General features: G+C 39.6%; 1 protein-coding gene across 3 annotated transcripts; it reads right to left on the bottom strand.

Annotated features, from left to right (window-relative positions):
* Positions 1–1,348: 1,348 nt before the first annotated feature.
* Positions 1,349–27,499, bottom strand: LOC133658620 (S-arrestin-like). Of its 3 annotated transcripts, XM_062060849.1 has the most exons (16): positions 27,420–27,499; positions 22,269–22,336; positions 22,031–22,091; positions 18,308–18,352; positions 18,030–18,229; positions 13,621–13,680; positions 13,449–13,516; positions 13,065–13,200; positions 10,551–10,635; positions 10,398–10,470; positions 10,130–10,267; positions 7,870–7,947; positions 3,022–3,036; positions 2,856–2,908; positions 1,581–1,590; positions 1,349–1,497 (listed from the first exon to the last, which is right to left on the bottom strand). In XM_062060849.1, the coding sequence occupies exons 2-16, from the start codon at positions 22,314–22,316 to the stop codon at positions 1,407–1,409; spliced, it is 1,161 nt and encodes a 386-aa protein (XP_061916833.1). In that variant the 5' UTR covers positions 22,317–22,336; positions 27,420–27,499; the 3' UTR covers positions 1,349–1,406. The 3 variants fall into 3 exon arrangements, with proteins under 3 accessions (XP_061916833.1, XP_061916830.1, XP_061916831.1); XM_062060846.1 differs by lacking the exons at positions 1,349–1,497; positions 1,581–1,590; positions 27,420–27,499 and adding an exon at positions 24,222–24,353 and having other exon boundaries at positions 2,777–2,908; XM_062060847.1 differs by lacking the exons at positions 1,349–1,497; positions 1,581–1,590; positions 27,420–27,499 and adding an exon at positions 24,095–24,116 and having other exon boundaries at positions 2,777–2,908.
* Positions 27,500–27,780: the final 281 nt, after the last annotated feature.

Here is a 27,780-nt window from a genome sequence, read left to right on the forward strand (position 1 = left end):
TCCAGAACTTCCTAACGGTGGATTTGTTGTTGAAGACCAAAAGTAAGGTTAGGGAAAAACCTGGGAACTTCTCAACAGAGGGACATTTTTATTAATCCTCTTTTGGAAAGCAAAACATTTTCTTGTAGCTTCATTTATCACGTTGGAGAACTTGACGTTCCAAAGTTCCTAATGTTGACATGGTTGTCATGGTAACAATTAGAACCAGGAGCACGTTTTATGGTGAAGATAAATTCCAAACTTCCCATTTTTTTTACTTGAAAAAGCGGTGATCAGTTTTTCATTTGTGCTTTTTGGGTGGAAAAACAACATGATGAAATAAAACCTCAGCAAATTTTAAGTCAATTAAATCAAGCAAGGAAATGTGTAAGTCACCACCCTGTCACAATAAAAGCCTGATACATTTTACTAAATACAGTCCAGTGGGAAGACAAACATTCCCATTTGTACTGAAGATATGCAAAAATAGTTACTTCCTTCGCTAATGGCTAAGTGGCTGAAGCTATTTGGTTTAGCTTCGGTCAACCTTGTTAGCTTGACTCAGTTAAACCGTAACAACCTTACTGAAGCGTAGCATGTAGCAGCTAGCATGTAGCAGCTAGCGTGTAGCAGCTAGCGTGTATCAGCTAACAAGTACAGTATCAGCTAGCGTGCATCAGCTACCGTGTAGCGGCTACCGTGTAGCAGCTAGAGCAGACCTGGGGCAAATTAAGGCGCGGGGGCCGTATCCATTGAGCTTTTTAATCTGGCCCGCCGGACATTCCCAAATAATTGTTTTAGATGTTTACGATGGAAAGTGTAGCTGCCATTATGATGTGCGGTCATGTTTTCTAATGACCATAAGTCTTCAACTATACTAAGTCTTTCAATGCTTGGAATCTGCATCATATACTAGTTACTATGGTCATCTAATTAGTTACTATGGTCATCTAATTAGTTACTATGGTCACTATGAGATATCTCAGATTGTAGGTGGGTTTTTTTTTAACCCTTCGCGTTCATATTTCACTATGTTTGTTGCATTTTGGTTGCGTTTCGGTTAATTGTAAAATATGTTGTCAATATTCAATGTTTTATCCTTCATAGTTGATATTGTAAATACCACATTCTTTATTTTCATGTACATTCTGGGTGTCTCATTCAGTAAAAAAATGTCAAATTCCATTCTGTTTTTTAAGGCGGTCTGTCATAACGTTTTTAGCTTTCAATCATTATTGTGAGGTTTTGTATTAGTGTTCCTAAAAATAAATATACCGGCCCCCAGACTCACTTTATCTAAATCTGGCCCCCCCGAGTAAAATAATTGCCCAGGCCTGAGCTAGCGTGTATAGCAGCTAGCGTGTAGCAGCTAGCGAGTGTTTGGGGAACAACGCAGCGGGAGCGCTTGCGTCGGCCATATTTGTAGTTCAGGTGTCGCTGGGAGACTCGTCGTCCTCCCCGATCACGCCCCTCAGGAAACATCGTTTAAAGTCCTCGAAGGAAATGTCGTCCGACTCGCTGAGAAGAAGATGACGACGCACTCAATAAACATATTTTGGGAAATGTTAAGATGTTGTAGAAAAGTATAAAAATCGACTCACGTTGTTTTGGCTGAAAGGGGAAAAAGAAGAAAAGAAAAACATTCACGTCTAATTAAAGCGTGTAAATATCCCAATAATTTGATATATTTCAATAAAACAACATCCTGCATCTATCTTAGCTTTGAATTATTAGCATGAAATATTTATTTTTAATTTACACTTTCCTGCTCCTTTTTCCATATTGTTGTTTTTATTTACATTACAAGTTTATTCTCCTTTGACTTCATTCTTATAATATACATTTACTCCAACCTAATTTTACAAAAAATGAACCACAGTAACTTATTTGAATATTATCCTTTATTTATTATCCATTATTATATACCGTATTTAAATTACTTTCCGAGCTCAAATTATGACTATTTTCACAAATGTACAACTTTTTTTCTAATAAGATTGCACCTTTTCCTCCTTAATCCTTTATTGCACAAATTCTTAGAACCTACATAACATGTGACATTTGAGGCATATATTATTTGATCATACAAAAATAAGTTCCAAGCATTTTTATTTTTTTGTCAAAAATAAACAAAGCATGTTATCCATCAATCTGTTAGCAAAACGATCAAAATCACTTGTTTATGCAAATTATGTACAGTACAGAGCTTATTTACATTTATATTCTTAAATATTCAGTGTTAAAAGTGGCCCTCTGAGGGCAGCCATCATTATGATGTGGCCCTCAATAAAAATGAGTTTGACACCCTAACCTACATCAATATTTTATTATTATTTAAGAGGGGTTTTTTTTCCTTAATTTTCTAAAAACATTTTTTCCAAGGAGTTGTTGAATTGGTGAATAATGTATAGATTTTTCCAAAATGAATAAAATAAGATTTTATGAACAATATTAAATAGGTTTTTAATTATATTAACCACTTATTTTTAATGTGTCGCCAAAACATTGACAGAACTTTGATAACTAACGGTCACATCCTTAATTGTTGATTGATGTCCCAATATTTGTGTTATATTGAGTTATTTCCACTTGAGCCCATATTCAAACACAGTGTTACTGTTCAAACTGTGTGCAATGTCACTGTGGCCAGAAATATAAAATTTACTCGTTAAATAAAACCTTTGTCTTGTTGTTAATGAATACCTAGGCCTACTACGCTACTGTGTTTTAATGATTCCAGGAGAGTCGTAGCAACAACAGCCTAATGAGAACCGTGTGTGTTAAATTGTATTGTGCTGACATGACAACGCGTAATCAGATTACAGCAAGCGTGGGTATGATGTCACTGGTTGTCATGGCGATGAAAGGTGACGTACCTGTTTCGGGTTTAGGATGCATCAGTCGGAAAGGAAGCTCCACGCAAACCTCACTGTGGAACACACATAGAGTTTAACACGTGTGTGTGTGTGTGTGTGTGTGTGTGTGTGTGTGTGTGTGTGTGTGTGTGTGTGTGTGTGTGTGTGTGTGTGTGTGTGTGTGTACCTGGATCCCAGAGGTCTGCATGCACACATGGGAAAAAAAAGAAAGAAGAAGAAGAAGTAGATAGCTGATGTAAGAGACGTGTTACATTAAATTGTGTTGTATATTGAAAATTAATCAGTCATCTTCATGCTTTATTGACCTGCTATTAATATACTTTTAGTGTCCTTGTTTCAATCATGTAGTCATGACTAGATAGGACAGCGATACCCGTGTAGTCATGTATAGAACAGTACTGTTCAAGACTAAATAGGACAGCTGCATTCACTACTGGATAGGCCAGCGATACCCGTGTAGTCATGTATAGAACAGCACTGTTCAAGACTAAATAGGACCGCTGTAGTCAGGACAGCACTGTTCAAGACTAGATAGGACAGCACTAGTCATGGCTAGAAAAAAACACTGTAATCACTACTGGATAGGACAGCGCTAGTCATGACTAGATACAACAGCTGTAATCACTACTGGATAGGACAGCGCTAGTCATGACTAGATAAAACAGCTGTAATCACTACTGGATAGGACAGCACTAGTCATGACTAGATAAAACAGCTGTAATCACTACTAGATGGGAGACCACTAGTCAAGAGCAGATGGGACAGCACTAGTCATGACCAGATAAGACCGCTGTAAACACTAGTCATGACTATTGCTCTCTTGTGTAGTCATGACTAGATAAAACAGCTGTAATCACTACTAGATGGGAGACCACTAGTCAAGAGCAGATGGGACAGCACTAGTCATGACCAGATAAGACCGCTGTAAACACTAGTCATGACTATTGCTCTCTTGTGTAGTCATGACTAGACAGGACAGCACTGTTCAAGACTAAATAGGACAGCTGTAGTCAGGACAGCACTGTTCTCAAGACTAGATAGGACAGCACTAGTCATGGCTAGAAAAAAAATGCTGTCATCACTACTGGATAGGACGGCGCAAGTCATGACTAGATACAACAGCTGTAATCACTACTGGATAGGACGGCGCTAGTCATGACTAGATACAACAGCTGTAATCACTACTGGATAGGACAGCGCTAGTCATGACTAGATAAAACAGCTGTAATCACTACTAGATGGGAGACCACTAGTCAAGAGCAGATGGGACAGCACTAGTCATGACCAGATAAGACCGCTGTAAACAATATTAGATAGTACAACACTAGTCATGACTATTGCTCTCTTGTGTAGTCATGACAGAACTGTTCAGGACTAAATAGGACAGCTGTAGTCAGGACAGCACTGTTCTCAAGACTAGATAGAACAGCACTAGTCATGGCTAGGAAAAAAAACGCTGTAATCACTACTGGATAGGACGGCGCTAGTCATGACTAGATACATCAGCTGTAACCACTACTGGATAGGACGGCGCGAGTCATGACTAGATACAACAGTTGTAATCACTACTGGATAGGACAGCGCAAGTCATGAGTCGTGACTAGTCACTACTAGATGGGAGACCACTAGTCAAGAGCAGATGGGACAGCACTAGTCATGACCAGATAAGACCGCTGTAAACAATATTAGATAGAACAACACTAGTCATGACTATTGCTCGCTTATGTAGTCATGACTAGACAGGACAGCACTGTTCAAGACTAAATAGGACAGCTGTAGTCAGGACAGCACTGTGCTCAAGACTAGATAGGACAGCACTAGTCATGGCTAGAAAAAAACGCTGTAATCACTACTGGATAGGACAGCGCCAGTCATGACTAGATACAACAGCTGTAATCACTACTGGATAGGAGAGCGCTATTCATGACTGGATACAACAGCTGTAAACACTACTGGATAGGACAGCGCTAGTCATGACTAGATAAAACAGCTGTAATCACTACTAGATGGGACAGCACTAGTCATGACCAGATAAGACCGCTGTAAACAATATTAGATCGAACAACACTAGTCATGACTATTGCTCTCTTGTGTAGTCATGACTAGACAGGACAGAACTGTTCAAGACTAGATAGGACAGCACTAGTCATGGCTAGAAAAAAAATGCTGTAATCACTGCTGGATAGAACAGTGCTAGTCATGACCAGATAAGACCGCTGTAAACAATATTAGATAGCACAACACTAGTCATGACTATTTCTCTCTTGTGTAGTCATGACTGGACAGCACTGTTCAAGACTAGATAGGACAGCACTAGTCATGGCTAGAAAAAAATGCTGTAATCACTGCTGGATAGAACAGTGCTAGTCATGACTAGATACAACAGCTGTAATCACTACTGGATAGGACAGCGCTAGTCATGACTAGATAAAACAGCTGTAATCACTACTAAATGGGAGACCACTAGTCAAGAGCAGATGGGACAGCACTAGTCATGACCAGATAAGACCGCTGTAAACAATATTAGATAGCACAACACTAGTCATGACTATTGCTCTCTTGTGTAGTCATGACTGGACAGCACTGTTCAAGACTAGATAGGACAGCACTAGTCATGGCTAGAAAAAATGCTGTAATCCCTGCTGGATAGAACAGTGCTTGCTACTCATGATTAGATACAACAGCTGTAATCACTACTGGATAGGACAGCGCTAGTCATGACTAGATAAAACAGCTGTAATCACTACTAGATGGGAGACCACTAGTCAAGAGCAGATGGGACAGCACTAGTCATGACCAGATAAGACCGCTGTAAACAATATTAGATAGTACAACACTAGTCATGACTATTGCTCTCTTGTGTAGTCATGACTAGACAGGACAGCACTGTTCAGGACTAAATAGGACAGCTTTAGTCAGGACAGCACTGTTCTCAAGACTAGATAGGACAGCACTAGTCATGAATAGAAAAAATGCTGTAATCACTACTGGATAGGACAGCGCTAGTGATGACTTGATAAATCAGCTGTAATCACTACTGGATAGGACGTCGCTAGTCATGACTAGATACAACAGCTGTAATCACTACTGGATAGGACGTCGCTAGTCATGACTAGATACAACAGCTGTAATCACTACTGGATAGGACAGCGCTAGTCATGACTAGATAAAACAGCTGTAATCACTACTGGATAGGACGGCGCTAGTCATGACTAGATAAAACAGCTGTAATCACTACTGGATAGGACGGCGCTAGTCATGACTAGATACAACAGCTGTAATCACTACTGGATAGGACAGCGCTAGTCATGACTAGATAAAACAGCTGTAATCACTACTAGATGGGAGACCACTAGTCAAGAGCAGATGGGACAGCACTAGTCATGACCAGATAAGACCGCTGTAAACAATATTAGATAGAACAACACTAGTCATGACTATTGCTCTCTTGTGTAGTCATAACTAGACAGGACAGCACTGTTCAAGATTAGATAGGACAGCACTAGTCATGGCTACAAAAAAACCCGCTGTAATCACTACTGGATAGGACGGCGCTAGTCATGACTAGATACATCAGCTGTAATCACTACTGGATAGGACGGCGCGAGTCATGACTAGATACAACAGCTTTAATCACTACTGGATAGGACAGTGCTAGTCATGAGTCGTGACTAGTCACTACTAGATGGGAGACCACTAGTCAAGAGCAGATGGGACAGCACTAGTCATGACCAGATAAGACCGCTGTAAACAATATTAGATAGTACAACACTAGTCATGACTATTGCTCGCTTGTGTAGTCATGACTAGATAGGACAGCACTGTTCAAGGCAAGATAGGACATCTGCAGTCATGACTTGATAGGACAGAACTATTCAAGACTGGATCGAACAGCTATGGTAATGACTAGATAGGACAGCTATAGTCATGACTAGATGGGACAACTGGAGTCTTGACTAGATAGCACAACACTAGTCATGACTATTGCTCTCTTGTGTAGTCATGACTAGATAGGACAGAACTATTCAAGACCAGATAGGAAAGCTAGTCATGACTAGATAGGACAGTTATGGTCATCATAACTAGGTAGGACCGCGGACTATGTAGGACAGCCATAGTTATGACTAGATTGGACAGCTGTAGTCTTGACTAGATAGCACAACACTAGTCATGACTATTGCTCTCTTGTGTAGTCATGACTAGATAGGACAGAACTAGTCAAGACTAGATAGGAAAGCTATAGTCATGACTAGATAGGACAGTTATGGTCATAACTAGGTAGGACCGCAGACTATGTAGGACAGCCATAGTTTTGACTAGGTAGGACCACTAAAGTCATGTGTAGGTAGTATTTCTACAGTCATGACTAGATGGGACAACTGGAGTCTTGACTAAAAAGCATAGCTGGAGTCTTGACTAGATAGCACAACACTAGTCATGACTATTGCCCTCTTGTGTAGTCATGACTAGATAGGACAGAACTATTCAAGACCACATAGGAAAGCTAGTCATGACTAGATAGGACAGTTATGGTCATCATAACTAGGTAGGACCGCGGACTATGTAGGACAGCCATAGTTATGACTAGATAGGACCACTAAAGTCACATGTAGGTAGTACTTCTATAGTCATGACTAGATGGGACAGCTGTAGTCTTGACTAGATAGCACAACACTAGTCATGACTATTGCTCTCTTGTGTAGTCATGACTAGATAGTACATAACTATTCAAGACTAGATAGGAAAGCTATAGTCATGACTAGATGGGACAACTGGAGTCTTGACTAGATAGGACAGCTGTAGTCTTAAATATAAAGTAAGACAGCACTAGTCATGGATCTACAATGCAATACAATGTGTGGTATATTGAAAATAAATCATTTAAAAAAAAAAAAAAAAAAATCATTGAAGATCATAAGATTACAAGTGTCCTTGTTTCAACTATCTATCCATCATCCACCACTAAAAGCCAAAAGGGGTGTGTCCTATCTACTACTGTAAGAAGTGGACTCACCCTGCAGCCATCATCTTCAACACCAACTTGTAAGACACCAACATGCCTTGAAGCTCCTTCACGACCTCCTGCCTCACTCTGTACACACACGCACACGCACACGCGCAATGTAATAATGTAATGTAAAAATAATTGTATTGATAAAGCACTTTAAGTTAACATCAGACATAAAACAGGATATAAACGAGGTGTCTTCGGGTGTTTTTGAAGGGGAGAAGTGGAGGTGAAGATTTGGACGTTTGATGCCTTTTAGCTGGAGGAGGTTGATGGACATCCACACCACCAGGGGGAGCGCAGAGTTATTAAAGAGGGTCGGACCAAGGACGGACCCTTGTGGGACCCCACAGGTGATGGTATGGGGCTGTGATTTAGCGATTTAGAGTCCTAACCCAGAGCCGTGCCGGAAAAAGAAGGTGAGAGACACCACTGAATTCAAGAAGTACCAAGATGGCGTTACTGTGTCCTCTCAGTCGAACAAGCTTTATCAGTTTCAGCTCATGACTCGATAGGACAGCACCAGTCGAAACTAGAAAGGACAGCTGTATTCATGACGAGATAGGACAGCGGTCAAAACTAGATAGGACAGCTGTAGTCATGACTATGTAGGACAGCAGTAATCAAAATTGCACAGGACTCTTTGAAGATATTTGACCTCTCAGTCCAGCAGGCTTTAACAGTTCCAGCTCATGACTCGATAGGATAGCTGTAATCATGACTTGATAACACAGCTGTAGTCGTAACTCGATACGACAGCAGTTAAAAACTAGATAGGACAGTTGTAGTCATGGCTAAATAGGAGAGCAGTAGTCAAGACTAGGTAGCACAGCAGTAATCAAAAGTACATAGGACTCTTAGAAGACATTAGTCCTCTCAGTCGAGTAGGATTTATCAGTTCCAGCTCATGACTCTATAGGACAGCAGTAGTCAAGACTCGACAGGACAGCAGTAGTCAAAACTATATAGGACAGCAGTAGCAAAGACTAGGTAGGACAGCAGTAATCAAAATTACATAGGACTCTTGGAAAATATTTGTCTCAGTCGAGCAGGCTTCATCAGTTCCAGGTCATGACTAAATAGGACTGCATTAGCCATGACTAGATAGGACAGATGTAGTCATGGCTAGATAGGACAGCCGTAATCAAAATTACATAAGACTCTTTGGAAGACATTTGTCGTCTCAGTTGAGCAGGCTTTATCGGTTCCAGCTCGTGATTAGATAAGACTGCATTAGCCATGACTCAATAGGACAGCTGTTGTCAAGACTCGATGGGACAGCTGTTGTCAAGACTCGATGGGACAGCTGTTGTCAAGACTCGATGGGACAGCTGTTGTCAAGACTCGATAGGACAGCTGTTGTCAAGACTCGATAGGACAGCTGTTGTCAAGACTCTATAGGAGAGCAGTAGTCAAGACTAGGTAGGACAGCAGTAATCAAAATTACATAGGACTCTTGGAAAACATTTGCCTCAGTCGAGCAGGCTTCATCAGTTCCAGGTCATGACTAAATAGGACTGCATTAGCCATGACTAGATAGGACAGCTGTAGTAAAGACTTGATAGGACAGATGTAGTCATGGCTAGATAGGACAGCCGTAATCAAAACTACATAGGACTCTTTGGAAGACATTTGTCGTCTCAGTTGAGCAGGCTTTATCGGTTCCAGCTCGTGACTAGATAAGACTGCATTAGCCATGACTCAATAGGACAGCTGTTGTCAAGACTCGATGGGACAGCTGTTGTCAAGACTCGATGGGACAGCTGTCAAGACTCGATGGGACAGTAGTCAAAACTAGATAGAATAGCAGTCAAAACTAGATAGGACAACTGTAGTCATGGCCAGATAGGACAGCTATAATCAAGACTAGATAGGACAGCTTCAGCACGGATGACATCTAAAACAGTCCAGTTGGGATCAGTTCAAAGTCCTGAGAATGACAGATGAATGAGAATATTCATAAGCATGATTATATTGATGTATTAAAATATTGTTACTAACACAAATATTTGTATTTTTTGTTTGCCTTAAATCTTTGTCCTTAATTCTGATTATGATCATCTCCGACAATTTATGGCAACATTTTTCAATGTTCTTGAAAAATGTCCAAGTAAAAGTATCAGTATGGACGATACGGGTCCAGTATTTACATGGGATTGAATCGATACAGAAAATTGTAATATCGCCCATGTTTGTATGTAATACAGTTCTCAACGGTTCTTGACCAACAAAAACCGAACTGGACTAAAGACAATTAGTGTCTCACATGCTGGAGGACGCCAAGTTGGTGTCCTGGTGTTTGAGGCGTCCATCCAGCGCGAGTCCTCGGCGTTCCTTGTTGTGTTCCAGAAGAGGATACAAAGTGTACTTCTTCTCCAAACTGGACTCTGGTACAACACAGTCGCTGTGACAAACACACAACAACTCTTACAACACAGACACGGGCGTGCAGGACTAGTCTAGGACACACTTGGACTCCTGTTTGTACCTGAGACCGGATTTGTTTGGTGTGCGGGGACGGTCATGTGACTCACCTTGTTTCCTCTCGGGCCACAGACTTGACGTACTTGTCGTTGGAGTAGAGGATGACGTTGGTCACCTGATCCACTGCAGGGCGCAACATAAGTTAACAACCCGGCCGCAGTGAGGGGACCGTGTGTGCGAGACCAGGACCGGGTGTGTCGCACCTGACAAGCTGATGTCTTTCATGTGTCGGTTTGAGGAGTTGGTGATCTTCACGTCGGCGTAGACCGGCTCACCGTGGTAGAATGTCTGCAGACAAACAGTTCAGGTCAGTGGACATCAGCTACCAATGTTCAGGACCAGGGACATGTTGGAAACCAATGCATATTCGGGACAAGACCAAAGACATGTTCAAGACTGGAGCATGTTAGAAAACAGAGACATGTTCAAGACAAGACCAGAGAAATGTTGGAAACTAAAAACATGTTTTAGACATGACAAAATACATGTTGGAAACCAATGCATGTTCGGGACAAGACCAAAGGCATGTTCAAAAGTAGAGTATGTAAGAAAACAGACATGTTCAAGACGAGACCAGAGACATGTTGGAGACCAGAGACCTGATGGAAACCAAAGACATGACGGAAACCAAAGACATGTTGGAAACCAATGCATGTTCAAAAGAAGAGCATGTTAGAAAACAGAAACATGTTCAAGACGAGACCAGAGACATGCTGGAGACCAGAGACCTGATGGAAACCAAAGACATGACGGAAACCAAAGACATGTTGGAAACCAATGCATGTTCGGGAGAAGACCGAAGACATGTTCAAGACAAGACCAGAGACATGTTGGAAACTAAAGACATGTTGGAAACCAAAGACATGTTTAAGACAAGACCAAAGACATGTTGGAAACCAATGCATGTTCGGGACAAGACCAAAGACATGTTCAAGACTGGAGCATGTTAGTAAACAGAGACAAGTTCAAGACGAGACCAGAGTCATGTTGGAGACCAGAGACATGTTTAAGACAAGACCAAAGACATGTTGGAAACCAATGCATGTTCGGGACAAGACCAAAGACATGTTCAAGACTGGAGCATGTTAGAAAACAGAGACATGTTCAAGACGAGACCAGAGACATGTTGGAGACCAGAGAATGATGGAAACCAAAAACATGTTTAAGACAAGACCAAAGACATGTTGGAAACCAATGCATGTTCGGGAGAAGACTGAAGACATGCTCAAGACTGGAGCATGTTAGAAAACAGAGACTTGTTCAAGACGAGACCAGAGACATGTTGGAAACCAAAGACATGTTTAAGACAAGACCAAAGACATGTTGGAAACCAATGCATGTTCGGGACAAGACCAAAGACATGTTCAAGACTGGAGCATGTTAGAAAACAGAGACATGTTCAAGACGAGACCAGAGACATGTTGGAGACCAGAGACATGATGGAAACCAAATACATGTTTAAGACAAGACCAAAGACATGTTGGAAACCAATGCATGTTCGGGAGAAAACTGAAGACATGTTCAAGACTGGAGCCTGTTAGAAAACAGAGACGTGTTCAAGACGAGACCACAGACATGTTGGAGACCAGAGAATGATGGAAACCAAAAACATGTTTAAGACAAGACCAAAGACATGTTGGAAACCAATGCATGTTCGGGAGAAGACTGAAGACATGTTCAAGACTGGAGCATGTTAGAAAACAGAGACTTGTTCAAGACGAGACCATAGACATGTTGGAAACCAAAGACATGTTTAAGACAAGACCAAAGACATGTTGGAAACCAATGCATGTTCGGGACAAGACCAAAGACATGTTCAAGACTGGAGCATGTTAGTAAACAGAGACATGTTCAAGACGAGACCAGAGACATGTTGGAGACCAGAGCCATGTTTAAGACAAGACCAAAGACATGTTGGAAACCAATGCATGTTCGGAAGAAGACTGAAGACATGTTCAAGACTGGAGCATGTTAGAAAACAGAGACGTGTTCAAGACGAGACCAGAGACATGTTGGAAACCAAAGACATGTCGGAGACCAGAGACATGTTGAAGACCAGAGACATGTTTAAGACAAGACCAAAGATATGTTGGAAACCAATGCATGTTTGGGACAAGACCAAAGACATGTTCAAGACTGGAGCATGTTAGAAAACAGAGACATGTTCAAGACGAGACCAGAGACATGTTGGAGACCAGAGACATGATGGAAACCAAAGACATGTTTAAGACAAGACCAAAGACATGTTGGAAACCAATGCATGTTCGGGAGAAGACTGAAGACATGTTAGAAAACAGAGACCTGTTCAGGACAAGACCTTAGACCTGTTCAGGACAAGACCAAAGACCTGTTCAGGACAAGACCAAAGACATGTCCTAAGAACAGAGCCATGTTCGAGACCATAGACACATTCAAGACAAGACAATAGACCTGTTCAAAACAAGACCATAGAAATGTTCCAAGACCAGAGCCATGTTCAGGACAAGACCAAAGAGATGTTCCAAGATAGGAGCCATGTTGGAAAACAGAGCCATGTTCAGGGCGAGAACAGATACATGTTAAAAACCAGAGATGTTGGAAACCAGAGACAAGTTCAAGACCATAAACATGTTCAGGACTAAAGCGATGTTGAAGACCAGAGCGCACATTGGAAACCAAAGACAAGTTCAGGAGTGTGTTCTTGGTCATATTTAGGACGGTGGAACTTAGTTTCTGACCTCTTTGGGCAGACTCAGTTTGACTTGAAGAGGTTTCTCAGACATCAGGAAGTCGAAGGTGGTCTCAGCGACGGGTGCCACCTGACTGTCTGGCGGACTGTACTGGATCTTGCGGATGGTGAGACAAACTGAACTCCTGTAAGGAAGACAAGATTAGCAAGGGGACTAAAGGAGGACGACCTAAGTTGTGCTTGGGGCCCTGCGGCCACCAGGGGGCCCCCAAACACGGACATCCTTACTTGGCAACAGTTATTTACCTCTAAAGACGCCACGTTGAAAAAAGGCGTGATATGGAAAATGTGTAAAAAATGTCAATCTTGGTTAACAAGCTCGGACCCAACAGACCAAATCCTACCGAGCGCCCTCAGAACTGTAGAAACTCACTCTTTGTTGACGTTCTCGTCCCGCTTCTCCGCACAGAACGCTTTCACCTCGAACTCCACCGAACATTTCTGCACACAAACACAAAAACCTTGAAAGGCGTCATGAATCTGGTTTTACTAGGAGCTACCAGGTCGATAACGTCGTGATCAGCGGATGTTTAAAACCAACAAACCTTTCCCACGTCTGAAGGTCCTGGCTGCAGACTGACAGAGTTCGGCAGGTTGTCAGGAAACTGCAACACAATTCCAGAAATTCATTGTTGACATTTTTGTTGCCAACTTTGACTGTCTGTGGTGGACACATTAACTAAGACTTCTGTGTGTGTCCTGGAGGGGGCGCTCATCAGTCCCACCAGGGGGTCATGATTGAGCCAAGTCGCACAAATTCAACCAATCACCGCACACCTTGACCAATCTGCATAATTTCCCCCAACAGACTGTCTCAGATCCAACGTGCACAACAACTTTCTAATAAAAACTTTTTGTTGGGGGCAAAGCAGGAACAACAACGTGCATGCTCTGGACCAAAGACATATTCAAGACCAGAGACATGTTCGGGACAAGACCAAAAACATGTTGGAAACCAGAGACATGTTGAGGACAAGACCAAACCTGTTCAAGATCAGATGCATGTTGGAAAACAGACACGTTCAGGGCTAAAGACATGTTCAGGACAAGACCAAAGACATGTTATATATAAGAGACATGTTCAAGCCAAGACCGAAGACATGTTCAAGACCAGAGACTTTTTAGGACGAGACCAGAGACTTTTTAGGACAGGACCAGAGACATGGGCAGCACGGTGGAACAGGGATTAGAGCATGTGCCTCACAATACGAAGGTCCTGAGTAGTCCTGAGTTCAATCGGGATCTTTCTGTGTGGAGTTTGCATGTTCTCCTCGTGACTGCGTGGGTTCCCTCCGGGTACTCCGGCTTCCTCCCGCCTCCAAAGACATGCACCTGGGGATAGGTTGATTGGCAACACTAAATTGGCCCTAGTGTGTGAATGTTGTCGGTCTATCTGTGTTGGCCCTGTGATGAGGTGGCGACTTGTCCAGGGTGTACCCCGCCTTTTGCCCGAATGCAGCTGAGATAGGCTCCAGCACCCCCGCGACCCCGAACGGGACAAGCAGTAGAAAACGGATGGATGGATGGACCAGAGACATGTTGAAAACCAGAGACATGTTGAGGACAAGATGACATGTTCAAGACCAGAGACATGTTCAGGAAAAGACTAAAGACATGTTAGCATCCAGAGACATGTTCAAGACAAGACCAAAGACATGTTCAAGACCAGAGACATGTTCAGGACAAGACCAGAGACATGTTCAAGACCAGACCAAAGTCATGTTAGAAACCAGAGACATGTTAAAGACAAGACCAGAGACATGTTAAGGACCAGAGACGAGGCATGTTTGAGACCAGAGACATGTTAGGCACCATAGACATGTTCGGGACCAGAGACATTTTGGAAACCAGAGACATGTTCGGGACCAGAAACGAGACATATTGGAAACCAGATATATGTTAAGGACCAGAGACAAGACATGTTTGGGACAAGCCTAGAGACATGTTCAGGACAAGACCAAAGACATGTTTGAAACCAGAGACATGTTCAGGGCCAGAGACATGTCCAAGACAAGACCAAACACATTGGAAACCAGAGACATGTTAAGGACCACAGACGAGACATGTTTGGGACAAGACCAAAGACATGTTCGAGACCAAAGACATGTTCAGGACCAAAAACAAGATCAAGGCCAGAAACACGTTCAGGACAAGACATGTTCGAGACCAAAGACATATTGGATACCAGAGACATGTTTGAGACCAGAGACGAGACATGTTGGGCACCAGAGACATGTTTGGGACCAGAAACGAGACATATTGGAAACCAGAGACATGTTTGGGGCCAAAAACGAGACATACTGGAAACTAGAGACATGTTAAGGACCAGAGATGAGACATGTTGAGACCAGAGATTGTTTGGGAGAAGACCAAAGAAAAGTTCAGGACCAAAAACAAGTTCAAGGCCAGAAACACGTTCAGGACAAGAAAAAAATATTTTTGGGGACCAGAGACATCTTCAGGACCAGAGACATGTTCAGGACAAGACCAGAGACATCTTGGAAACCCGAGACATGTTCAAGACAAGACCAAACACATGTAAAATCAAACATATTTGAAACCAGGTACATGATAAGGCCCAGAGGCGAGACATGTTTGAGACCAGGGACATGTTTGGGACGAGACCAAAGACATGTTCAGGACCAAAAACAAGTTCAAGGCCAGAAAAATGTTCAGAACAAGAACAAAGTCATTTTGGGGACCAGAGCATGTTCAGGACCGGAGACATACTGAAAATCAGAGATATGTACAGGAAGACCAAAACACATCTTCGAGACAAGCAACATGTTGGAAACCAGAGACATGACCAGGACCAGAGACATGTTTAGGACAAGTACAAAAACATGTCTGAGACTAAAGACATATTTGAAACCAGAGCTTTAAGGACCAGAGACGAGACATGATTGAGACCAGACATGTTGGAAACCAGAGACATGTTCAGGACCAGAAACAAGATCAAGAACAGAAACACATTCAGGACAAGAACAAAGTCATGTTGGGGACCAGAGACATGTTCCAGACAAGAACAAAGACATGTTCGAGACCAAAGACATGTTGGAAATCAGAGACATGTTAAGGAACCAGAGACATGTTTTAGGCAAGGGACACGTTCAGGACCAGAGACACGCCACACAATATATTTTGACACAAATGCAACTTTCATCGTCAGAAAGTCAAAGAATGCCCATCCATCCATCCATCCATTTTCTACCGCTTGTCCCAATGTACGTAATTTATTTCCTCACAACCTGGTAAAAAGTAATTTATTTTGAATTATGACTGTGTATGACCCATAAATAAATTGTGTGATTAATCTGCACCTATACATGATTAATTTGATCACTTTTTGTGATTAATCGCATGAGTTAACTCGTCATTTTTGACAGGCCTCGTTCTAATGAATTCAAACAGTACAGTGGTTTGACAGAGAGCTGTCAGTATGTGACTTTGCTGCCATCTAGTGGCCACTTTTTGGGTCTGCGTGCTATAAAACCAGTCAAAAAACAATCAATGCAGTGTTTGTTTGGCAATTGTTGCTGCAATCCTGTGTTTTTTAAGGTCACGAGCAATAAAACCACAGGTCGATTTCATGTCATTGGGGGGTAAATTCCCGATTTTAAAGCTTTGCAACTTTGAATTTCTGAAAATTATCCTGAAAAATGTCATTTTTGGCAGAAAAAAAAAGAAAAAAAAAAAAAGAAAAAAAAAAGAAGCGAAATCCTAGAGGCACTAAATAATGTTGGGAGTATTTATCACAGATTTTGTTCCACACACGGAACGTGAAAATAGTATTAGAGAAAAAAGATAAATATTCATATTAATATAATACTGTTAAATTAATTGACTGATATTTAATATTAAAATTATTTTACTATAAAATACCTTTTGTGAGTGTCCTGCACAATAATGACAGGGTTTCCCAATCAGCAGTGCGTATTCAGAGCGCATGGAGTCAGTGCTCAGGCAGGCAGAAAGGAGAGACGGTGAAGTGATCAGAAAGGTGTTTAGCAGGTAAGCATCAGGCAGCGGGCTCTCCACAAATGATAATAAACACCTCCCAGTCAACTACTAGTAACATCACTATGAGCCCGTTGACGTTCTAGAAACAGAAGCGGCAGCTCAGCTCGCTCGCAGTCCTTGAGGTGAAGGCTAATTAGCTTATAGCGTAACGTTAGTTCACTGTGTGTGTGTGTGTGTGTGTGTGTGTGCGTGCGTGTGTGTGTGTTACGGACAGCAAAGCCCTGTCTGAGAGAAAGACAAGCATTATTGACCTACAGTTAACAACTAAGTTATTTCACTTTACCTTTTTCCTGTGTCGGAGCAGCAAAAAAGGACATTATGTTAAATGAAGAGTTTCTGTCTCTGATAGTTGATATAATAATGTAACTGCATCATAAAGCCTACATGAACTCCATGGTGTTCAGGGATGAAGTATTGCTATTGTACTATTTTTTCAGCTATCGTTACATTAATCATTAGTAATGTAGCAGCCTAGTTTTGAATGGCAGGGTCCCTGCTATCACATGTTGATACAAATATAACATTTACATAATAAAAATTAACTACAGGCTTCCCAAATGCTGTAATAAATTAAGAAAATATTGAGATATATATCGTATATCGCCATTCAGCAAATGGAGCGGAAAACACGACCAAAAGTTGTAGGCTTCTTCACGCGACGAAGCCGGCCTACTTCACCACAGTCTGTAGTCTATTGCCCCCCAGGGTGTGGTGGCAGCGACGTGATGGCGACAGGCCGAGTTACACCAATCCTTACACCCACCCACCCCCTTCCACTTCTGTCCGCCGGAGAGACACCACCTTAACTAACATTTTCTGGGGGAAACACTGAATGGGATTATCAATATGTGATGACTTCTTTCTTCTACAATCTTTATGCCGCAGATTTAGAGGAAATATTAATAAATAATAATAAAAATATATTTTTGTTGACCTCCAAGAAGAAGGGGAAGGCGTTGTCACCGAGTTTCCTGAGCAGCTTCTCCTGAACTCTGGTGTGAGTCAGCTGGTCCTTGTCCTGCAACTCCGGGTACACCTGCCGGGTGGCCAAGAACAGGTCGCGCCTGAAAGCCACGCCCATCACGTCCACGTCCTGGCGGCCGTAGCGAAAGGTGCACGACATCATCACGTAGACTGACCACAGATAGCGGGGATGAGACGACGCTCTCAGGACAGTTTTTGGTGTTTGCAAAAAAAAAAAAGACAACTGACCTTTTTTTCCTCTCAGCTGAGAAGGATCGATGACGATCACGCCGTCTGGAAGAGGATGGCATCGATACCGTGATGGTATCGGTATCATGTATAATGGTCCATACAGTCCATACTGGTATCACAGTATAATGCATATGTTCCTTCTTGACTGCACTTAAATGTAGAATATATGTAGAATATATTTATGTTATTCATATATTAGATATTATATATATAAATAATATATTATTTATATATTATATATATAATATATATTATATTATTATTTATTATTATTGTCTATTGTGAGCGAACTGTGGTGCTGAATTTCCCCCAGGGATTAATAAAGTAATTTCTATTCTATTCTATTATGGCAAAAGTCCAGAAGAATAGAAGTTTGAGCTTTTGTTGACTTATTCAGCATTACTGACTTTATTGTGCTTGTGTCTTCAACATTCTTTTTGAAACTAAACGGCTGCCAAAAAGTACCTTGTTGTTGTGTAATATTCTAATAAGGGGTGTCCAAGGTAAGCCATTTGCAGCCTTTTTTATTTAAACACACGGCACATTTAAAAAAAATTAAATTAAAAAACAGTGGAATAAAAGAGCAAAGAGGTGAAATGTAACAAGAAAAAGTTGCAATTTAAAATCTAATAACACAAAGATGCCATGCATGATGTTATTCTCTTTAAAACGGTCATTACTCAAAAAATAATAATGTATCAAAATCAATGTTATTGACCTATTCAAGGCTCCAATTACTTCACATCAAATATTCCACTTTGAAATATTTGGGGGAGAAAATATTCCATATTTTGTGTTTTTGCCATATATAAAAAAGGGGGAAATTATTATTATTTCTTTAATATAACCAAAATAAAACCTTATAATTGAGAGGTAGAACTGAAGTTGAACTAGAGATTTAAGCCTTAAAAGTAAAAAAAAAACATGTCTTATTTTTAACACTTTTATGATTAAGGCCATTTTGGATCCCCAATCATTTTAGTGGGGTATTTATTTTTATACTGTCATTGCTCAAAACATAATAATGAATCAAAATCATTGTTGTTAAGAACTATTGACCTATTCAAGGCTCCAATTACTTCACATCAAAAAATTTATTTTTAAATATATTTGCAAAAATATAGTGCAAATCTGTAAACTAAAACAATGTTTTATTTAACAAAATGGCATAAAACAAAAACAAAAATAATAATAAAAACTTATTATCAATGAATAGATCTGAAGTTGAACTAGAGATTTAAGCTATGAAAGTAAAAAAATATATATATATGACTTTTTTTTTTTTTTTTAATGTATAAGTGGGACCCTTTTGGATCCCCAATAATGTTATTGGGATTTTTTTTTTTAAATTGTCATTGCTCAAAAAATAATAATGAATTAAAATCAATGTTATTAATTATTGACCTACTCAAGGCTCCAATTACTTAACATTAAATACTCCACTTTTAAATATTTTGTGCATAAAATATTGCATATTTTGTGTTTTTGCCGTACATGCATATAAAAAAAAGTTTATTTGACAAAAAGGGCATAAAACTTTTTTTTTATTTTTTTATTTTTTTTTAATACAACCAAAATATTACTTATAACCGACAGGTAGATCTGAAGTTTAACTAGAGACTTAAGCCTTGAATGTTTAAAAAAAATAAATATAAAAAAAGAAAATATCTGACTTATTTTTAACATTTTTTATGAGTGTTGCTCTTTTGGATCCTCAAAAATGTTTGTGAGATTTTTTAAACTGTCATTGCTCAAAACCTAATAATGAATCAAAATCATTGTTGTTAGGAACTACTGACCTATTTAAGGCTCCAATTATTGTATTTTTAAAATATATCTGCGAAAAAATATTGCAAATCTTTTTGCCGTATAAAAAACTAAGTTTTATTTGACAAAAAGAGCATAAAACAAACCAAAAATAAAAACAAAAACTTAAACAGAACTGAAGTTGAACTAGAGATTTAAGCACTGAAAGTATGAAAACAAAATGTATGACTTATTTTAAACAAATTACGAGTGGGGCCCCTTTGGATTCCCAAAAATGTTATATGGATCTTATATAACCATACATATAAATATAACCAAAATAAAACCTTATAACCGACAGATAGATCTGAAGTTGAACTGAAGACTTAAGCCTTGAAATAAAAATAAAAAAGTATGACTTATTTTTAACACTTTTATGAGTGGGACCCTTTTGGATCTCCAATAGTTTTAGTGGGATATTTATTTTTTGTCATTGCTCAAAACATAATAATGAATCAAAATCATTGTTGTTAGGAACTACTGACTTATTTAAGGCTCCAATTACTTCACATCAAATATTTTTTTAAATATATTTGCGAAAAAATATTGCAATTCTTTTTGCCATATAAAAAACTAAGTTTTATTTGACAAAAAGAGCATAAAACAAAAAAATGAAATTAAAACTTAAATAGAGCTGAAGTTGAACTAGAGATTTAAGCAATTAAAGTAAGTAAGTAATTATGAGTGGGACCCTTTTGGATTCCCAATAATTTTAGTGGGATTTAAAAAAAAATTGTAATTTCTCAAAAAATAATAAATTAAAATAAACATGAATTATTGATCTATTTAAGGCTCTATTTACCTCACATCAAATATTCCACTTCAAAAATGTTTTGGGGTAAAATATTGCATATTTTGTGTTTTGCCGTATAAAAAACAACGTTTGCTTTGACAAATAGGGCATTAAACAAATATAAATATATAATAACTTCTAATTGACAGGTAGATCTGAAGTTGATCTACCTGTCAATTATAAGTAAGAAAGTAAAAAAAAAAAAAAAAACGTTTTTTAAAGTATGACTTATTTTTAACACTTTTATGAGTGGGAACCTTTTGAATCCCCAATAATTTTAGTGGAATTTTATTAAAATTGTTTTAATTGCTAAAAACATAATGAATCAAAATAATCAATGTTATGAATTATTGACCTATTTAAGGCTACATTTTTTTAAATAAGTTTGCGGAAAATATTGCAAATCTGTTTGCCATATTAAAAATAACTATTTGACAAAAAGGGCATAAAACAAACAATAATAATAATAAAAACATATTGTTGACTAATAGATCTGAAGGTAATCTCGAGACTTAAGTCATATATTTCTTTACTTTCTACACTTATTTTTAAAACCTTTATGAGCACGGCCCTTTTGGTTCCCCAAAAATGAGATTTTTTTAAACTCTTTGCTCAAAAATAATGAATCAAAATCAATGTTATGAATTATTGAACTACTTAAGACTCCAATTACTCCACATCAACTATTCAACTTTGACATTTTTCAGGGGGAAATATTGCATATTTTGTGTTTTGACATAAAACACTGTTTTAACAAAAAGGTCAAATATAAAAAATAAAATAAAGTAACTTTAGATCGCCATATAAATCTACAGATTGAAGCGTTGAATTAAAAAAAAAGTTATTTTCAAAATGTTTATGACTGAGACCTTCCGGGTCCCCAGGACCAAACTTGAGGGGGGGCCTGAAGGTTAAAAATCTATACATTTGGATGATATCAAAATGTGCTGTATCGTCCATTAGAGATGAGATTCTTTCAACTCATGATTAAATTCCATTCAAACTGATTCTCACTATTTATTATTTGGTGTATAAATGATAAACGCTTTCCAAGCGTGGAAACGGCCTGAAAAAGGTTATATATACACACACCGTACATATTTTAATGGCTTCTTACTCACCGACTGGATCCACATGATCACAGTGATCCACAAAGTCTCTGTTGGACATGTAGATGCTCACCTGGGGAACAACGTCTTTGTTTGAAACATGCATTTCAAATTCATATTTCTGTTGATACAACGTGGCAAACACGACCGTTTTAGTCACTTGCCACTTTTAAAAATACTATTTAAAAAAAATAAATTAAATAAAATGGAGCAAAAAAAGATTTTGTGTTGCCACGACAACAGAACTTACAGACTTGTCGCGAGATGTTTTCTTGAACACGACTCGTTTGGGACTCATGTTGACTCGGGCGTATCAACCTGCAGGAGGAAAAACACACTTGCATAACAATCATTCAAATAGAATAGACTTATTAAAATTGTGTTCAATTAACTTCTGAGAGGGGGGTGGGAACGCTCGCAATTATTTTAGCACATTAAAGATGAATCAGGGTTTTGGTATGTACTTCAGTTTTATAGTCAGTTTGGTTGATTACCGTACATTACCAAATAAACGCCCTTGGGAAAATAACCGCCCATGTCCTAATATTTGCATGATTTAGATTAAAATGCTACTGGGGTTGCGTTTGCTGCAGTATTATTGTTTTGATGGTTTTATAGAGTACTTGGTACCATCATTTTATTTTTCCTGTATGCTGCTTTATTTAAAACTTGGAGTACTGTAGCCTTTATTGTATTTAAGTGACAGTATTATTGTTCTGTTTTGATGGTGGGTTTTATACTTGAGTACTTGGTACCATAATTTTATTTTTCCCGGTAGGCTGCTTTATTTAAAAAGTTTATTTATTTTTAGTATTGGTATTCTATTTGACAATTGTTGCACTACTGCCATGTTGAGGCCTTGTTGATCTCTTGTCTTTTGATAGCCTACCTTGTGTTGATCTCTTGTTTTTTTGTTTGTATGTTTATTTTTTTTCCAAGTTTTTTTAATTGAACAACTGAACACACAAACAGGCCCTGCGATGAGGTGGCGACTTATCCAGGGTGTACCCCGCCTTCCGCCCGATTGTAGCTGAGATAGGCTCCAGCGCCCTCCGCGACCCCGGAGGGAATAAGCGGTAGAAAATGGATGGATGGATGGATGTTTACAATAGCTTTTACATTTAAAGTTTTTTGTATTCGAAAAAAAACTACTGGACAGTAACCATTGTAACCAAATAATGGCCTGGTGCAGGCTGGTGCAAAAATAAATAAAAGCCTTGTGCAAATAACCGCCTGCTTCTTTTAAACGCCTGTCTCCAAAATCGATTTTGTGAAATAAACGCCCGGGCTACTATTTTTTAAACACATACGGCACATTCAAAAAATAAAAAACAGTGGAATAAAAGAGCAAAGAGGTGAAATGTAACAAGAAAAAGTTGCAATTTTAAATCTAATAACACAAAGATGCCATGCAGAATGTTATCTTTAAAACTGTCATTACTCAAAAAATAATAATGTATCAAAATCAATGTTATGAATTATTGACCTATTCAAGGCTCCAATTACTTCACATCAAATATTCCACTTTGAAATATTTGGGGGAGAAAATATTCCATATTTTGTGTTTTTAAGTCCTCGTTTTAACTTAAAATGATTGTTTTGTAATTAATGTTAATACACGTTTCGCATTAAGAAAATAAGACTTTTAAGAGTCTGATTGGAGATCGTTTGAGAGAACTGAGGAATATAATGTGCGTTTGTCGCCATCTAGCGGTGAAGTTGGGGTACACAATCTACTCGGGCTTTTTTTTTTCATGTCGCTACACAATTGTTCATGCAAATAACGTTACAGTCTTTGAGTTTGGATATTAAATAGTTCAGTTCTATTCACATTCTAAAATGTTTTAGGCTCGTTATTCGCACTTTTCACTCGTGATTATGTGAGCATTAAACTCACCATTTTCAAATATCTTTATAAAAGAATGTCCAGGTTGGCTAGGCTCGCGCGGCCTCGTCACAGGTTAATGTGTTTAGTCAGGAAACGTTTGGATACTTAAGAAAACATTTTAGAGGATACATTGAAACAGAAAAAAAGTATTTATGATTGCTACACGTTATATGAAACTGCGCCCCCACCTGACTGCAAAGACGACGCACAAAAAGCGCGGGCCGGAAGTATCCCGTTTGGTTGCTAATGCTAATGCTAATAGCTCTCGAGTGCTGGGGTAACGATACCGTTTCTTCAATGTATCAAAGGGCTTACATTATTAAATAACACGGAATTTCTGATCGTATTTATCGGACGTACGATAGTCGTACATGTAGCAGCACGGATTTGTTGACCAATTAGACGACTATTGTAAGGCGCGCTTCCAGTCCCCTACACCAGTGTTTTTCAACCACTGTGCCGCGGCAACAATAGTGTGCTGTGAGATATTGTCTGGTGTGCCGTGGGAGATTATGCAACTTCACCTAATTGGTCCAAAAAAATATTTTTTTGCAAATCAATAATTACAATAATGTGCCATCTAGTGCAGTGTTTTTTGGTATGTAAAAAGTTAATGTAAGGCTTAAACCAAAAATGAACAAAAGGCAAGTCCCGCTAGGAAAAGGCACTGAAGCATAGGGATGGCTGTGCAAAACAAAAGTAAAACTGAACTGGCTACAAAGTAAACAAAAACAGAATGCTGGACGACAGCAAAAACTTACAGCGTGTGGAGCGGAGACGGCGTCCACAAAGTACATCCGTACATGACATGACAATCAACAGTGTCCCCACAAAGAAGGATAGCGTACGCACAACTTAAATAGTCTTGATTGCGAAAACAAAGCAGGTGTGAGGAATAGAACTCAAAGGAGGGCGTGAAGCTGCTACAGGAGAACAACAACAAAACAGGAAGGGTCACCAAATGAACAGCGCAAGACAGAGACTAAAGCACTACACATAGGAAACAACAACAAACTCAAAATAAGGCACGACAACCTGGTGGAGTTTCATTTTGTAACCTTTTCTGCTGGTGGTGTGCCTCCGTATTTTTTTTAATGAAAAAAATGTGCCTTGGCTCACTAGTGTGCCGTGAGATACAGTCTGGTGTGCCGTGGGAGATTATCTATAGTTTCACCTATTTGGGTTAAAGATATTTTTTGCAAACCAGTAATTATAGTCTGCAATTGATGTGTTGTTGTTGAGTGTCGGTGCTGTCTAGAGCTCGGCAGAGTAACCGTGTAATACTCTTCCATATCAGTAGGTGGCAGCAGGTAGCTAATTGCTTTGTAGATGTCGGAAACAGCGGGAGGCAGTGTGCAGGGAAAAAGGTGTCTAATGCTTAAACCTAAAATAAACAAAAGGTGAGTGCCCCCAAGAAAAGGCCTCAAAGGCCTACTGAAAGCCACTACTACCGACCATGCAGTCTGATAGTTTATATATCAATGATGAAATCTTAACATTGCAACACATGCCAATACGGCCGGGTTAACTTATTAAGTGCAATTTTAAATTTCCAGCCACACTTCCGTTTGTAAACGTCTATGTATGATGACGTATGCGCGTGACGTCAATGGGTGATACGGAAGTATTCGAACCCATTGAATCCAATAAAAAACGCTCTGTTTTCATCCCAAAATTCCACAGTATTCTGGACATCTGTGTTGGTGAATCTTTTGCAATTTGTTTAATGAACAATGGAGACTGCAAAGAAGAAAGCTGTAGGTGGGATCGGTGTATTAGCGGCGGACTACAGCAACACAACCAGGAGGACTTTGAGGTGGATAGCAGATGCGCTACCGTGAGTACAGCTTTGGCTTCCAAAAATTTTTGATCGCTTGCCCATACGTGCATGTCACGTACGTAACTTTGGGGAAATATATGTTTCTTGCCGACTCTGATGGCGGCCGGGGTGTCGTCGAAAGCTACAACGCCCGCCGCCGCCGTCCCGTAGCTAAGTTAGCTTCAATGCGTCGTTAGCAACAGCATTGCTAGGCTTCGCCAGGTTGGACAGCATTAACCGTGTGGTTACAGGTCCAGTGTTTGGTAGTATTGTTGATCTTCTGTCTATCCTTCCAGTCAGGGGTTTATTTCTTTTGTTTCTATCTGCATTTGAGCCCGATGCTCTCACGTTAGCTCAGTAGCTAAAGAGCTTCGCCGATGTATTGTCGTGGAGATAAAAGTCACTGTGAATGTCCATTTCGCATTCTCGACTCTCATTTTCAAGAGGATATAGTATCCGAGGTGGTTTAAAATACAAATCCGTGATCCACAATAGAAAAAGGACAGAGTGTGGAATCCAATGAACCCTTGTACCTAAGTTACGGTCAGAGCGAAAAAAGATACGTCCTGCACTGCACTGTAGTCCTTCACTCTCACTTTCCTCATCCACAAATCTTTCATCCTCGCTCAAATTAATGGGGTAATCGTCGCTTTCTCTGTCCGAATCTCTCTCGCTGCATTGTAAACAATGGGAAAATGTGAGGAGTCCTTCCTCCGGTGACGTCACGCTACTTCCGGTATAGGCAAGGCTTTTTTTTTTTTATCAGCGACCAAAAGTTGCGACCTTTGTCGTCGTCGTTCTCTACTAAATCCTTTCAGCAAAAATATGGCAATATCGCGAAATGATCAAGTATGACACAGAATGGATCTGCTATCCCCGTTTAAATAAAACAATTTCATTTCAGTAGGCCTTTAAAGCTTAGGGATGGCTATGCAGAACGAACTAAAACTGAACTGGCTACGAAGTAAACAAAAACAGAATGCTGGACAAGAGCAAAGACTTAATGTGGAGCAAAGACTTACTGTGGAGCAAAGACGGCGTCCACAAAGTACATCCGAACATGACAATCAACAATGTCCCCTCAAAGAAGGATAACAACAACTGAAATATTCTTGATTGCTAAAACAAAGTAGATGCGGGAAATATCGCTCAAAGAAAGACATGAAAATGCTACAGGAAAATAGCAAAAGAAGAGGAAAAGCCACCAAAATAGGAATGCAAGACAATAACTAAAACACTACACACAGGAAAACAGCAAAAAACTCAAAATAAGTCACGGCGTGATGTGACATTACACCTACTTTGAGACAAGAGCTATATTGATGCATGCTTGGTTATGGTTTAAATTCATATCCAACAATTGCGTTGCCGAGTTCAACGGAGTTTTTCTTTTTAAATGATTCCTGCTGGCGGTGTGCCTCCGGGTTTTTTTCAACGCCAAAAATGTGCCTCGGCTCAAAAAAGGTTGAAAAACGGGTGGAAACTCCTACACCTTCGTACAGTACCGGCACATTTGCTTACAAAAACATGCACCGTAACACTCCCTACAAAACATTGATGTACTCTTAATTAAAAAAGGTAAAATTAGTGAATGTTTTCCAAGTTAATGTCGTAGATCTAAACAGGAAATCGAAATGACAGCAGTTTTTAAATATTATAGAATATCAATGTTGATTAGACAGAAGCTGACGCACCTGATAATGCTGCTGATGAAGACTTGAGCTGATCACTGTGAGCCAGCTGGACTTATAAACACACACGACGCCTCGTCAGCAAGATGGTTATTAACACACACACACACACACACACACACACATTGTGGAAGGAGGCAGATATGTTTAAAAGTTATTTCTTTTTACATAGCCATGTTTAGAGTAGCTAGTACTTTTCCTTTGTTCCTTCTACCAGTTTCTTTAGACATTTGAGATGCCTGTTTTATGACTCAACCTTGGAATGTGAAAACCTCCCCCATTGCTTTCTTATCAGTGTTGAGAAGGGGGACATGGGGGCTTTCTGTGTGTGAAAAAGTGTGTTTTTCCCTTGGAATGCCAGATC

This window comes from Entelurus aequoreus, linkage group LG10 (genome assembly GCF_033978785.1).
Source record: "Entelurus aequoreus isolate RoL-2023_Sb linkage group LG10, RoL_Eaeq_v1.1, whole genome shotgun sequence".
Lineage (NCBI taxonomy): Eukaryota > Metazoa > Chordata > Actinopteri > Syngnathiformes > Syngnathidae > Entelurus > Entelurus aequoreus.

Excerpts from the sequence above, each read along its gene's own strand:
- LOC133658620 (XM_062060849.1), bottom strand. The coding sequence starts at position 22,316 with ATGAGTCCCAAACGAGTCGTGTTCAAGAAAACATCTCGCGACAAGTCT. Across the intron at positions 13,681-18,029 it reads CCTTCCCCTTCTTCTTGGAG|TTTCCTGACAACCTGCCGAA; the intron begins GTCAACAAAAAT and ends ATTGTGTTGCAG. Across the intron at positions 10,471-10,550 it reads GAAAGACATCAGCTTGTCAG|TGGATCAGGTGACCAACGTC; the intron begins GTGCGACACACC and ends TGCGCCCTGCAG.